This window comes from Oncorhynchus kisutch, linkage group LG5 (genome assembly GCF_002021735.2).
Source record: "Oncorhynchus kisutch isolate 150728-3 linkage group LG5, Okis_V2, whole genome shotgun sequence".
Taxonomy (NCBI): Eukaryota; Metazoa; Chordata; class Actinopteri; order Salmoniformes; family Salmonidae; genus Oncorhynchus; species Oncorhynchus kisutch.
Genome location: NC_034178.2, coordinates 60,301,575 through 60,316,556, shown reverse-complemented (window position 1 = coordinate 60,316,556; position 14,982 = coordinate 60,301,575). Strand labels below are relative to the sequence as shown.

General features: G+C 41.7%; 1 protein-coding gene across 44 annotated transcripts in view; it reads right to left on the bottom strand.

Annotated features, from left to right (window-relative positions):
* LOC109891632 (proline-rich protein 36) overlaps positions 1–14,982 on the bottom strand; it is a 95,330-nt gene that overhangs the window by 63,827 nt on the left and 16,521 nt on the right. For 12 of the 44 annotated variants that reach the window (XM_031825560.1, XM_031825568.1, XM_031825582.1 and 9 more), the window contains exons 1-2: positions 12,198–12,350; positions 3,282–3,377 (exon numbers count right to left, since the gene is read on the bottom strand). The exons of 4 other annotated variants lie outside the window; for them this stretch is intronic. In XM_031825560.1, coding sequence (XP_031681420.1) covers positions 3,282–3,377; positions 12,198–12,272 — 171 coding nt within the window. In that variant the 5' untranslated portion in view covers positions 12,273–12,350. Of the gene's footprint in view, positions 1–3,281; positions 3,378–12,197; positions 12,353–14,982 lie in introns of those variants that run through there. 28 more of the 44 variants (XM_031825569.1, XM_031825583.1, XM_031825586.1 and 25 more) reach the window with 8 other exon arrangements.

The following is a 14,982-nucleotide window of genomic DNA, read 5'->3' as shown; positions in this document are numbered from 1 at the left end:
AAAGGGGTCTTAGAAAACATCTATCGGAAAAAAAGTGTTAAGGTTTTAGAAATACATCAAAACACGATAATGTTGAAAGACCCCTGCCAACTAATATCAACACTTATATTTAGTTTTGGATAAATGTTTTTGCCTTCTGTAAGTGAAACATTGTCTTGTGCCTTGAAATTCCGTTACCAAAAACCCACATCTTACAGAAATGTTCTCATGTCTCTCTCATGAGGGAGGATAATGAAAGTTAACAGTAGTAACAAGTAAAGGTAAACCTAGCAATTAATTAGTGTTTTTACTGATATCAATTTTGTTTATGAATTTTTAACTGATTAAGACTCAATTCGTTACCAATTTTTTTGAAAAATAGGTAACGGAATTTCTGCAATTGAATTTGCTACAATGGGAAATCATAGTAATCACAACAGTCGGGTTAACAAGTTTGGACAGCAGAGTACAGTAAAGAAAAGTAGAGTATAGTACACAGTAGAGCACACGAGCTGAGTACACTATAAGGTACTGTATTGTACTGAACTATGCTCTACTTTACTGTATTGTACTGTACTGAACTCTAATCTACTTTACTGTTATATGCTGTGATGTACTCTACTGTGCTGTACTTTGATGTCCAAACTTGTGAAACTTGGTTCCGATTTGGTCCGTTCCAGACCAACCAAATTTGGTCTTGTTTGGAACAGAGCTCATTAATATAATAGCCAGTGTTTAGAATAATACCGAAATATGCACAAAGTAGGATATTGCATATTTACACCTTTGTGTCCCTATTTAGGATACATCACCATGAAGAGAATGACATTCATTTGCATAATTATGCATTTCTGCATAGTACAGATCAAGGACCCATGATGTCATTTTGTTACAGCAACTCTGTTTATTTATTTTATTTAACTAGGCAAGATCAGTTAAGAACAAATTCTTATTTTCAATGACGGCCTGTTTTCAATGACTGCCTGTTCAGGGGCAGAACGACAGATTTGTACCTTGTCAGCTCGGGGGTTTGAACTTGCAACCTTCCGGTTACTAGTCCAACGCTCTAACCACTAGGCTACCCTGCCGCCCCATGTTACCGGGTGTAAATCCAATTCACTTACTGTAGTCGAATGACCAATGTATATTTTTTCAGTCTATTTGTCATGTCATAGCTGACCCCATTCTATCTACAGACATTGTTGAATCTTAGTTTGGAGCAGATATTTACGTTTTTGGAAAACGTGGACACAAAAAAACTGAGGGAGATTTGCACAAATTTCGGTTACCAAACTTTGCACCTAAACACTTCTTCCAGTAAATGTGCTTTTGTCAAATGTTCTGTGTATTGTTAAAAGTAGTCATTGTGTGTAGAGTTGTATGCTTTGTTAAAATTTGAAATCAATGTTTTTTGTTTGGTATACATTTTAAAGTGAAAAATCTGAACAGTTACTGTGGAATTGCCCATGATGATAAAGTAATAAAATATGATATGCTATTTAGCTGACACTTTTATCCAAAGCAGTCTTACATGCATACATATTTCATATAGGTTGCCTAAGCAGGAACTGAACCGACGACCCTGGTGTTGCCAGGCCATGCTCTACCAACTAAGCTACAGAGGACCAAATCCTATGTGGAGTGAAGGTAATCGACATATAGTTGATGGTGATAGAGATGGGTGTAGCCAAAGCAGTCTGGGCAGAGGCGGTTTGGTGCAAGGTCTGTCTGTCTGGCAGCAGTAGGGTGTGTCTGATACACTCACTGCTTAGGAATCTGAACTGCAGTGTCTAAAAAACAGCGAGAGTGAGAAATGTAGGAGAAAGTGAGAGAACATGATGAGGGAGAAAAGAGAGGCATATAAATACAGACAGAAAGATATAAAGAACGAGACAAAAGGAGAGAGAAAGAGCAGAGCTAAGTGTATGCTAAGGAAAAGAGGGAGGAGGGAGGAAGGGGAAAGAGAGCAAGGGGACAGGAGGGGGGATGAGAGAGAGGACATTTTTGAAAATAATGGAGACCCAAACACAAGCACAGCCACGCTGTCTCTCTATGCAAAACAATTGTCAAAGACCTTATTGTAGCTACTATGAAAACACACAGAAAAAATGTAGCAATGGGACATTAGCCAAGCCTTAAGTAAGTGTGGAACAACATGTTTACACACTACCATGTCATATGAGCTTTGATTTAATTGATTAATAAACATATTGCAAAACTCGTTTGCTTGACTCCTCAGATAGAAGGCAACTTCTTAAACAATGTATTTTCTAAGATGAGGAACCACTATATGTAAAAGTGTTAAACTGAGTAGAGCCTGTCTAGCAGGGTGGCTCCCCCTAGTGTCCAGACACAGTATGGCACCTGGGCAAAATGAGTGGAAGTTATTGTAAACTACAGATCTGAGTGTTTTTTAAAGTGAACAAATTCTATTTCATTCTAAGGGGAAATCCTCAGAACCATTGTAGTGTGACACCCCTTCAATGCACCTTATCCCTTCAAGCCTAATTTGTGATTGTTACTTTGTATCTGTGAAGGTGTTTTAATGACAATTATACAACGGGTGGGTCTAATCCTAAATGCTGATTGGTTAAAACCACATTCCAGACAGAGTCTATTCCACAAGTTACCACCAGCTAAAAAATCTATGATGTTAAAATGCCTATTTACTCTGTTCCATCTGACCAATATATCCTCCAAACACCAGCTTCTCGGGCATTTTCACTTAAAGATATAATCTAAAGTACAATACATGTAATGTTCTCAGCCAACGTTTGTTGACAATGAAACATGGAAGATAGAAAGGGATAGATGAAAATGGACAGATCAGGCAGAACTTGTTTTGGGTGGTCCACGTTGCTCTGGGCGGTTTTACGATGACGCAGCTACAGACAGGGGAGCTGATGAAAGGTTCCACCCAAGTAAAGCTCACACCCTGATGAGTTGTTTGCTGTTGCCATGCCTTTCACTTGTTTTATGTAATAACATCATGTAATACCTATGCAGTGTTCCCCAGACTTTTGTCCTGGATCTGAAGGCTCTGCATTGTGTCTGTATTCCTCCAACCGGATTGGATCTAAAAAAACTTCCTTAAAAGGAAAACTGAACGAACCACTGAACTCTCTTCTTGCTATGTAGTCGCTGCCCTTAGCATTTATTTGTGTTTTATTTGTGTTGAGGGATCTGAGGAAAAATCGCCTCCATCTTTATCTTCCCTACTGACTCTAGCGTTGCACACAGTCCGTGCATTTCCACTAGTGTGTGTGTGCATGCGTGCATGTGTGTAGGCGTGGCATGCTTACACTGGGGTGGAACAACTCGGGTGGGAACGACTCACTCGGTAACTCTTGGTAACCTTTGGGTGCTTTCTTAAAGCATTGACAGCAGTCAAAAGCAGGCTGTTGCAGTCAAGGGAGAAACAAAAAGTTGCTGGTTAGTTGTATTCTAACACAACATGGCAGTGGTAATATGCTTCCATTGTTTCTAAGAGTTTTTTGTTAGAATGTCAAAATAAACTCTAACCTCCATATAATCCTTACACACTCACAAACTGGAAATCCCAAAGGTTGGCGAGAGAGCTTTCTTATTTGAATCTGTCATAACTTGTAAATCTCGCTAGAAAGTTTGCTCCGTTTCAGTCACATCCACATGAGTCGAGCAAACCCCCTAGTTATTGGTAGACAATTGTGTTCGAGAGCATAAAATTCATGATGGATACATGAGTCAGTCCGCAGTCGACCTCGACCATGGCCATTATGTAGGCGATGGATGCATGGTGCTGTTGATGAGGAACAACTGCAGAAACTTGAAGCAAACATAAAAAACTCAATCTGTTCAGGAGACCAGCCAGAATAAACTACAATATATGTATAATATATCTAATATATGTATCTCTACAGGTCAAAATGTGTGTTTCATTTGGAACAAAGGGATGAGCCTTCTCATAGAGAAAACTGGAAGTTACTCAATCTGTTCAGGAGACCAGCCTTGTTCAACAATAGATACAAGCTGTCCTATATCCCTCTCCTACAGTACAGAGTACAGCCAGTCAGGCCACTATATGTGGCTCATGTACATTCAACACCATAAATTACAATAAGTATGTTGTCTGTCAGGTAGTGCCACCCTAAATACACACAAAGAATCCCAATTTCACGATGGAGACACATATACTTTCAAACAGATAAGTACACATAAGTATACTTTTTATTGAATAATATCACAAAATACACACATGTAAACACACAAATGTGTGTCGGGGCGGCAGGTAGACTAGTGGTTAGTGTTGGGCCAGTAACCGAAAGGTTGCTAGATTGAATCCCTGAGCTGACAAGGTACAAATATGTTGTTCTGCCTCTGAACAAAGCAGTAAACCCACTGTTCCTAGGCCGTCATTGTAAATAAGAATTTGTTCTTAACTGACTTGCCTAGTTTTTAAATAAAGGTTAAAAAAAATGTACACACACTAGTCAGTCTTCACATTGTCACAGCTGTCAAGTCATTTATCTCTGATAAGTAAATAAAATAGATGTGTAGTTTTGTCATGCAGGTGAATACTCAAAAGACAATTGTCTTGAAAAATCTCCTTCTGTTGAACATGCATTGACTGACTGGCTACATAAGTGTCAATGTCTCTCTCTCTATCTGTCTCTCTCTCTCTGTCTGTCTGTCTGTCTGTCTGTCTGTCTGTCTGTCTGTCTGTATCGTGTCTTTGGAATCATTAATTTGAAGACTGTTATTTTTATCAAATAAATTCTCTGTAATTATTATTACGTGATTAAACTAATCAATAAAAACTCATGTGTAATTAAGTAGGAAGTTGGGGCACCAAGGAAAATCTTCAGATTGCCAAGTTAGAATTTTCCTAATATAACTTTTCAGATATTTTAATATCTGATCAATTAGTCTTCTAATTAATGAATTATTCTTTACCTCACGTTAGTCTCATTGTCACACCCTGACCATAGTTTGCTTTGTATGTTTCTATGTTTTGTTTGGTCAGGGTGTGATCTGAGTGGGCATTCTATGTTGTGTGTCTAGTTTGTCTGTTTCTGTGTTTGGCCTGATATGGTTCTCAATCAGAGGCAGGAGTTTGTCATTGTCTCTGATTGGGAACCATATTTAGGTAGCCTGTTTGGTGTTAGGTGTTGTGGGTGATTGTCTCCTGTGTCAGTTTTTGTACCACACGGGACTGGTTGCAGGTTTTCACATTTATTGTTTTGTAGTTTGTTCATGTATAGTTTTTCTTATAAAAAAAACATGAACTTCAACCACGCTGCGTATTGGTCCGCCTCTCCTTCGACGGAAGAACCCCGTTACAGAATCACCCACCACAACAGGACCAAGTGGCGTGGTGACAGGCAGCGGCAGCAGTGCGAGGAGTACTGGACATGGGAGGATGAGTTGGATGGAAAAGGACCCTGGGCACAGCCTGGAGAATATCGCCGCCCCATAGAAGTGCTGGAGGCGGAAACGGCGGAGAGGCGCTGGTATGAGGAGGCAGCACGGCGGCGTGGATGGAAGCCCAAAAGTCAGCCCCAAAAATGTCTTGGGGGGGGGCACACAGGAAGTGTGGCGAAGCCAGGTAGGAGACCTGCGCCAACTTCCTGTGCTTACCGGGGGGCTAGAGAGACCGGGCAGGCACCGTGTTATGCTGTGAAACGCACGGTGTCCCCAGTGCGGGTGCATAGCCCAGTGCGGTACATACCAGCTCCGCGTATCGGCCGGGCTAGAGTGGGCATCGAGCCAAGTGCCATGAAGCCGGCTCTACGCATCTGGTCTCCAGTGCGTCTCCTTGGGCCGGATTACATGGCACCAGCCTTGCGCGTCTCGTCCCCGGTTCGCCTGTATAGCTCAGTGCGGGCTATTCCACCTCGCCGCACTGGCAGGGCGACCGGGAGCATTCAACCAGGTAAGGTTGGGCAGGCTCGGTGCTCAAGAGCTCCAGTGCGCCTGCACGGTCCGGTCTATCCGGTACCACCTCCACGCACCAGCCCTCCGGTGGCAGCCCCCCGCACCAGGCTGTCTCTCCGTTTCATCCCTACAGCTGCTCCCGCCTGTCCGGCGCTGCCAGAGTCTCCCGCCTGTCCGGCGCTGCCGGAGTCTGAGGCACCAGAGCCCCTCGGCCCTGAGGCGCCAGAGCTTCCGCCCCTCATTCCCGAGCTGCCCCTCTGTCCAGTGGGTTCATTTAGAGTGGTCGCCGTGGGTAGGAGGCCACGGAAGCGGACAATGGGGCGGACTAAGACTATGGTGAAGTGGGGGCCACGTCCAGCACCAGAGCCGCCACAGCGGACAGATGCCCACCCAGACCCTCCCCAATAGGTTCAGGTTTTGCGGCCGGAGTCCGCACCTTGGGGGGGTGGGGGGTGTACTGTCACACCCTGACCATAGTTTGCTTTGTATGTTTTGTTTGGTCAAGGTGTGATCTGAGTGGGCATTCTATGTTTTTTGTCTGTTCCTGTGTTTGGCCTGATATGGTTCTCAATCAGAGGCGTTAGTCATTGTCTCTGATTGGGAACCATATTTAGGTAGCCTGTTTGGTGTTGTGGGTGATTGTCTCCTGTGTCAGTGTTTGTACCACATGGGACTGGTTTCGGGTTTTCACATGTATTGTTTTGTAGTTTGTTCATGTATAGTTTCTCTTATTAAAAAAACCTTGAACCTCAACCACGCTGCCTATTGGTCCGCCTCTCCTTCGACGGAAGAACCCCGTTACACTCATTCCAAACGTTGTCATTTGTTGGGTATCTGCACGAACCCAGCCTTTACTATGAATCATCCATACATCAATTGTCTTAATTTATTTACTAACTAAATAATCACAAAAATGCATAAACAAACAACAATTATGGTTTCAAGGAAATGATAGGGGAGGTTCCCCAGTGGGCTAAGCCAATATGGTGGACAAAGGGAAGTGGGTCTGGACTGAGAAGGGCGGGAATTACAAGAGTCAGTACACAGTTGATAATTATTAATTGAAATGCTAATCCTTTGCACATTAACGCTCACTAATTCGGGAATAATTGCAATCATATATTTTTACGTTCAGTGTGTCGTCGTGATCCCTGTTTGAATCGTCCGTCTTTCTGTTGGAAAGTTCATCTGATCGTCACTGCTCCCATGAAGTTTCTCGTGATATCGATTAGTCTGAGTTTAACCATTTCCAACCGTGTAGCCAATGCTCCATGTGGTTTGGTTAGGATTTCAACAACCATAGCTTATATTGAGGTTTTTGGTGGTCTCTACTCAAACCTTTGCTCCCTCAGCTGACCGAGAGTATGCATGGCCTAAAGAGGATTTCTTCAGGTGGGGATTTTATTCGGAACAGTAGAAAAGGGCTGTCCCATGAGCCAGATCATGTCTGTGCTCACAGGGGCGGGCCAATGACTTAGTTCAACTTTGAAGGGAATACAATTCTCTTACATTAATGGTTCAACATCACCATACATCATTTCACAAATAGTTTCATCTTTAGTCATTCATTTTATACAATAATTAGATGCAAACATAACGGAAGGTACTATATAAACAGAGTTCTGGTAATGTGGCTGTATTGTCTTTCAATGAGGTCACAACATAAAACAAAACGGACTGGGTTGTAGCTGGCTTCTCCACCGAACATTCACCAAAACATGGATATTGTTCAGTTCTCAAGTTCTGTGATGTAGAAGAAGTTCCTTTGTTCTACTGTGAAACTCTCTCTCTATATATACTGCCTGGCAATGAGGAGAGAGTCTCCTCTAGGAATTTAGACCTGAGATAACAGAACCTGGGTGTAGGGGGAAGAGAGAGTTGATGAGAGAGAGGGGGATGGTACTCGCTATACTCATTATATATGTATGTATGTCTCTCTATGTCTGTCTGTCTGTCTGTCTTAATTTAATTCAGGGTTAGCAGTGTGGTTAAGTTTAAAATCAGATTTTATGACTTTGTGGCTGTGCCAGCTAGTGACCACTCCAGAGAGCTGCCTCCAGTGCATGAGTAATTTCAATAAATGCCAACCTGCATTACCTCAACACTTTACAGGGCGTGTGATTACTCAGGACATTGCCTGTCCATTCCTGTTAAACTAAAATATATCTGGTACCAGCAAATAGAGCTGTCCTTTTGCCAAGATCACCTATCAGTGGCAATGAAGGAAAGGAACAAGGGAAGGATGCGAAAGGAAGCAAGGAAAGGAAGTTATCTTAGAGTATTGGGACAGAGCCAGGGTTTGCCTCAACCATAATAGATGGAAATAGACAGGAGAACAAACGAGCAAGTGAAGTCAAATGCCATGTTGTTCAACGCCCTGGTAAACAGCACATTCTCAGGTAAGCCCAAAGGCTTGGAAACCCTCCCAGAGGTGCTTTTATACAACCAGAGCATGAGAGAGCCACTGAGCATGTCATTATTGTATCATCAGTCAGGCTCAAGCCAAACTGACAGTGGAACGAGAAATCTAAAGGCTGGACTGTCTTTCTGATGCACACAGAAACACATAGTACTGAATGTATTCTAAGGGAAACACAAACACACACACACACACCTCAGGATATCACAGATATTTCCACATGCTGGAATACAGATCCCTCCCCTCTTTACAGCTCTGGTCAGCACAACAGACACATCCACACATTAGAGCTCTGGTCAATACAACAGACACATCCACACATTAGAGCTCTGGTCAGCACAACAGACACATCCACACATTAGAGCTCTGGTCAATACAACAGACACATCCACACATTAGAGCTCTGGTCAATACAACAGACACATCCACACATTAGAGCTCTGGTCAATACAACAGACACATCCACACATTAGAGCTCTGGTCAGCACAACAGACACATCCACACATTAGAGCTCTGGTCAGCACAACAGACACATCCACACATTAGAGCTCTGGTCAATACAACAGACACATCCACACATTAGAGCTCTGGTCAGTACAACAGACACATCCACACATTAGAGCTCTGGTCAATACAACAGACACATCCACACATTAGAGCTCTGGTCAGCACAACAGACACATCCACACATTAGAGCTCTGGTCAATACAACAGACACATCCACACATTAGAGCTCTGGTCAGCACAACAGACACATCCACACATTAGAGCTCTGGTCAGCACAACAGACACATCCACACATTAGAGCTCTGGTCAGCACAACAGACACATCCACACATTAGAGCTCTGGTCAATACAACAGACACATCCACACATTAGAGCTCTGGTCAGTACAACAGACACATCCACACATTAGAGCTCTGGTCAATACAACAGACACATCCACACATTAGAGCTCTGGTCAATACAACAAACACATCCACACATTAGAGCTCTGGTCAATACAACAGACACATCCACACATTAGAGCTCTGGTCAATACAACAGACACATCCACACATTAGAGCTCTGGTCAATACAACAGACACATCCACACATTAGAGCTCTGGTCAGCACAACAGACACATCCACACATTAGAGCTCTGGTCAATACAACAGACACATCCACACATTAGAGCTCTGGTCAATACAAGACACATCCACACATTAGAGCTCTGGTCAAATCAACAGACACATCCACACATTGCCACAAAACGGGCCTTTACTTAACTGGATCTATAATAGGCCTTTACATTTTTGGTGTGAATATGTTCCTATATTCATTGTGTAACATGACTTGAGATCCATGTAAACAATACTGTGTCGATATATTAGATGTTAGAGAAGCAACAGATTTAAATACATACAGCATATATTGTGAAAAGCATGTTTTGTACAGCTTAAAGTTATATAGTTACATGCTGAATGTGTGATTAGGAAATGTATTGGGTATGTGTATCACAGATACATTTCCCCTGTGGCTGTTTCCTGTGTGTGTGATGAAAGCAGCAGATGATTCTGAGCCTGAATGGCAGAGGGCACAGTCAGTATGTTGACAACAAAAGTCTGGGAAAGTACCCCAACTAGCCCAAAGCAGAGCCAAGAATCCCCCCCAAAACACAAGAAACAGAGCAAGCAAATAGTCAAATGCCATGTTGTTCAATGCCCTGGTAAACAGCACATTCTCAGGTAAGCCCAAAGGCTTTTTATACAACCAGAGCATAAGAGAGCCACTGAGCATGTCATTATTGCAAATTTATAACACAAAACTGATACTTGTGTTATCATACAAATACTACCAGAACACATGCACAAATACTAACATACCCAACTCATAAGCAACTGTAACTCAAAAAAAAAACATGGGAACTATTTTCAAAAACATGCCTGAACATATTCCACTATTAGAATTATACACATGTAACAGGGTTGGTCATGTTTCCACTCCCCACTGCAGAAATATGTATTCAATGTTAATGTATTTCTATTGGTTAATGTGTTTATCATCTATTCAATGTTGCACCATGACAAATAATCAAACATTAAGGAATAGAACATTAGCTGCTCATACTGGCCCTTAGGTCACAAGGTAAACCCATAATGCATGACCAGGTCATTTATTTATATTTTACCTTTATTTAACTAGGCAAGTCAGTTAAGAACAAATTCTTATTTGCAATGACAGCCTAGGAACTGGATTAACTGGTTAACTGCCTTGTTCAGGGGCAAAACAACAGATTTTTACCTTGTCAGCTTGGGGATTTGATCTAGCAACCTTCCCGTTACTAGTCCAATGCCCTAACCGCTAGGCTACCTGCCACCCCAATAATAATAATGTATGACCAGGTAATGTATTACCAGGTAATAATCCATCTGCAGGTAATAATGTATGTCCAGGTAATCATGTATGACCAGGTAATAGTGTATGACCAGATAATGGTGTATGACCAGGTAATAATGCATGATCAGGTAATAATGAATATCCAGATAATGGTGTATGACCAGGTAATAATGCATGATCAGGTAATAATGTATGTCCAAATAATGGTGTATGACCAGGTAATAATGTATGTCCAGGAAATAATGTATGTCCAGGTAATAATGTATGTCCAGATAATGGTGTATGTCCAGGTAATAATGTATGTCCAGGTAATGGTGTATGACCAGGTAATAATGTATGTCCAGATATAATGTATGACCAGATAATGGTGTATGACCAGGTAATAATGTATGTCCAGATAGTGGTGTATGTCCAGGTAATAATGTATGATCAGGTAATAATGTATGTCCAGATAATGGTGTATGTCCAGGTAATAATGTATGTCCAGATAATAGTGTATGACCAGGTAATAATTTATGATCAGGTAATAGTGTATGACGAGGTAATAATTTATGATCGGGTAATAGTGTATGACCAGGTAATAATAATAATGATGATAAAAATAGTTAAATATATTTGATTGGTTGATTGTATCATACCCTAACCAACACACACACACACACACACACAAAAATGGGCAAATGAATAAACTACAGAGACTGACACATTGACATAACTGGAAGCAACACACTTTGCTGGGCCATGTGAAGAGCACAGACCTTGTCTTCGCCTTGGTGCAATATCCTCTATCCATGACAACAGTACAGACTGTACTGTTCTTCTGTTCAGAGGTTGACAGACATCAACTACCATTACATTCAATGGTTCAGACATAGACACACTGACACAACTGGAAGCAACACATACTTTTGCTGGTGCTATGTGAAGATCACAGCAAAGCTTTTGTCTTTGTCTCAGTTTAATATAATACAGACTGTTCTGTATTCCAACGCCACTTCTCTTCCCTCCTCCTCCTCCTCCTCCTCCTCCTCTAAGCTCGAGCAGGGTGTATTCATTATGTCTTGCAACAGAAACCTTTTACCATTTAATTAAGAACCAAATGGAAGCAAATAGAGAAAACGTAACAAACGGAACTCTTGTTTTAGTTGCAAAACATTTTCCATTCGGAGTAAACGGTTTCTGTTGCAAAACGTTTAATGAATACACCCCAGGGAAAGATGTCTGACTTGGATTAATGCCAGCAAAACTTTTTTCCTGACTTGCCTTCCCATATAAGCCCGCTACTAAAGATACAAAACAATACACACACACACACATACACACACACACACACACTAAAGAGCTCTCATTCACAAATACAGATACGCACGCATCCATGGACACCTTTTCACGGACGCAAACTTTCTTTATGCTAAAAACACACTTGCTCCAACTTGTGCACACACACACACACACACACAGACACCTCTCTAACCTGTGAGCAGAGTTGCATTATGAAAGCTCACCTGTTGTTCCACGGCCACATCCTGTAAGGCTTGATTGTCCCGAGGAGCTCGGATCCAGCTGAGTAACTGGCCCATGTTCACCGTCTGTCTGTGTGAGTGTATGTGTCTGACTGTTCCTACTCTGTACCTACTCTGTGAACTGCAGCATGGTTCCCAGCCTTGATCAGGGAAGGGGAGGGAACAGGGAGAAGGGGCAGGGAGCAGAACAGGGGTAAGGGGAAGGGGAAGGGGAGGGAACAGGGAGAAAAGGGGAGGGACAGGGAGCAGAGCAGGGGTAAAGGGAAGGCACACATAGCAGTCAGTAAGACCTGGGTTCAAATCATTTCAAATCATTTTTCAATCCTTTTTTTTAATAGCTTGCATGGCTTAAAGAACCAATGAAAAAAGTCAGACTGCAAACCCTGCCCATCTGGCACTCAGGTAGACAAAAGTAAACGCTCAAATGTATTTAAAAGATGACAGATAGTATTTGAACCCAGATCTGCATTTAGTAGAGCTTGAGCTATAAAGAGAAAGACTCTGATAGAGGAGGGACACCGCCTGACAACCGGCCACATCTGAGTAGCTTCTCAGAGAAGACCGACATGTGTGAGCACACACATACACCAATAGAATAAAAATGCACATACATGAACACACCCAAACACACAAATGTGCATACACGCACTGTGCTAAAATGTACTGACAGGAAAGAAACCCATAAAACCATAAATTCACACATAAACCTATACAGCAAACAGCCTTATCCACAGAGGAAAGCACACGCCCTCTTCCACATGGAATACAACTTATACAATCACTAAGCAACAAGAGATAAGTTGTGCAAACAACAGGACAAGCTCATTACGTGGAGGAGGAGGAGGAGGAGGCAGGAGCATTTCTTTCTATCAAAATATGGCCAAGTTCAACTTGGACTTTCTAGACTGTGTTATCATACCCACCAATGGTTAGAGGCTCCTGGAAGAGGATAGCATTCCACTGTCCGGAGACTAGCACACAGAATCAAAACAACAAAGTCACATAGCTTCTATTGCAGTTTCTCAGTAGCTATGCTTAGTTCTTGGGTGTGCAAAGATCTGCGACAAATAGCTCTGTGAGGACTGGAGGTATGGGTGTTTCCTTTACCTGCCTTCATTCGACTCGCTTGTCTTAAACAAACAACTTTTAATTTGATGTGAGTCCTCAATGTGACGCCTATTCACAAAATGTGAATAGTTTGTATGTCAGAAACATGGTGTTCGTCCATAGTCCTGGTCTATATACAATGCAATGTGCTTTGAGTGGACTGTAGATAAAGGGAACGCAAACAAGTTCAACATAAATGTAAATATCCACCTGCCTTGCATGCAGGTATTGCACGTGAAGGCATCCGTATCTATTATCTTTCCGTCATGCCAAAAACAGAATTTAAGACAAGATTGTGGTGTAATTATAACTGCCGAGAGTGCACAGAACAATCCCCTCACTCCATTTTATCGCAGAGAAATATACCTAATCCATGACCTCACTATGTTCCTGTGGGTAATCTTTGGGTGGGGTGGGTAGACAATACAGTCTTTGAGTGAGTCATTGTGACAGAATGACAGAATACTTGATCTGTGTCCTTCGTCCCTCAGAAGTGAATTACCAGCTGTAGTCTCCCTATTAAACTACTAGCTAGGTGTAGTCTCCCTATTAAACTACTAGCTAGGTGTAGTCTCCGTATTAAACTACTAGCTAGGTGTAGTCTCCGTATTAAACTACTAGCTAGGTGTAGTCTCAGTATTAAACTACTAGCTAGGTGTAGTCTCCGTATTAAACTACTAGCTAGGTGTAGTCTCCGTATTAAACTACTAGCTAGGTGTAGTCTCCGTATTAAACTACTAGCTAGGTGTAGTCTCTGTATTAAACTACTAGCTAGGTGTAGTCTCCGTATTAAACTACTAGCTAGGTGTAGTCTCAGTATTAAACTACTAGCTAGGTGTAGTCTCCGTATTAAACTACTAGCTAGGTGTAGTCTCCATATTAAAGTACTAGCTAGGTGTAGTCTCCATATTAAACTACTAGCTAGGTGTAGTCTCCATATTAAACTACTAGCTAGGTGTAGTCTCAGTATTAAACTACTAGCTAGGTGTAGTCTCAGTATTAAACTACTAGCTAGGGGTAGTCTCAGTATTAAACTACTAGCTAGGTGTAGTCTCAGTATTAAACTACCAGGTGTAGTCTCAGTATTACACTACTAGGTGCAGTTCTAATACTGACCACGAGGCACCTTAGTCAATAGGTACCTCGAACCCACGCCACTCCCATTGCACCATATACCTCAGGACACTGAGTGTGAGAAACGGAGTAAGACCAGATGACTGAGATTGTGAAAGAACTCTATAGTACCTGTAAAATGATATTGAACGAACCAAGCAGTGAATTATATCTTCAGTGCATTGGTCAGGCAATAGATACAGTATGTAAACACATAGGCTGGGTTTAGAACAATGACGTATATCAACTCTGAATAGTATGCATTGGCCATTGAGAGGAATTAATGGAATTCTACAGTATTTAAATTACATTTTTCAAAGATAAATGTACCTGTATTTTTGTTGTTGTCATGGGGACAGTAACATTAGTACTCTCAACAACAAAAATACTTTAGCTCACATAATATAATTTAAAAGTGTGCATTAAGGTGTCCAAAAAATATATTTAAGTGTCAAAAACGAATGTAGACGAATGTAAATGCATTTCTATAGCTTTCAAAATATTTTTTTTTACAATTGAGGAGTGCTAATATCACTGCGTGGTGGCT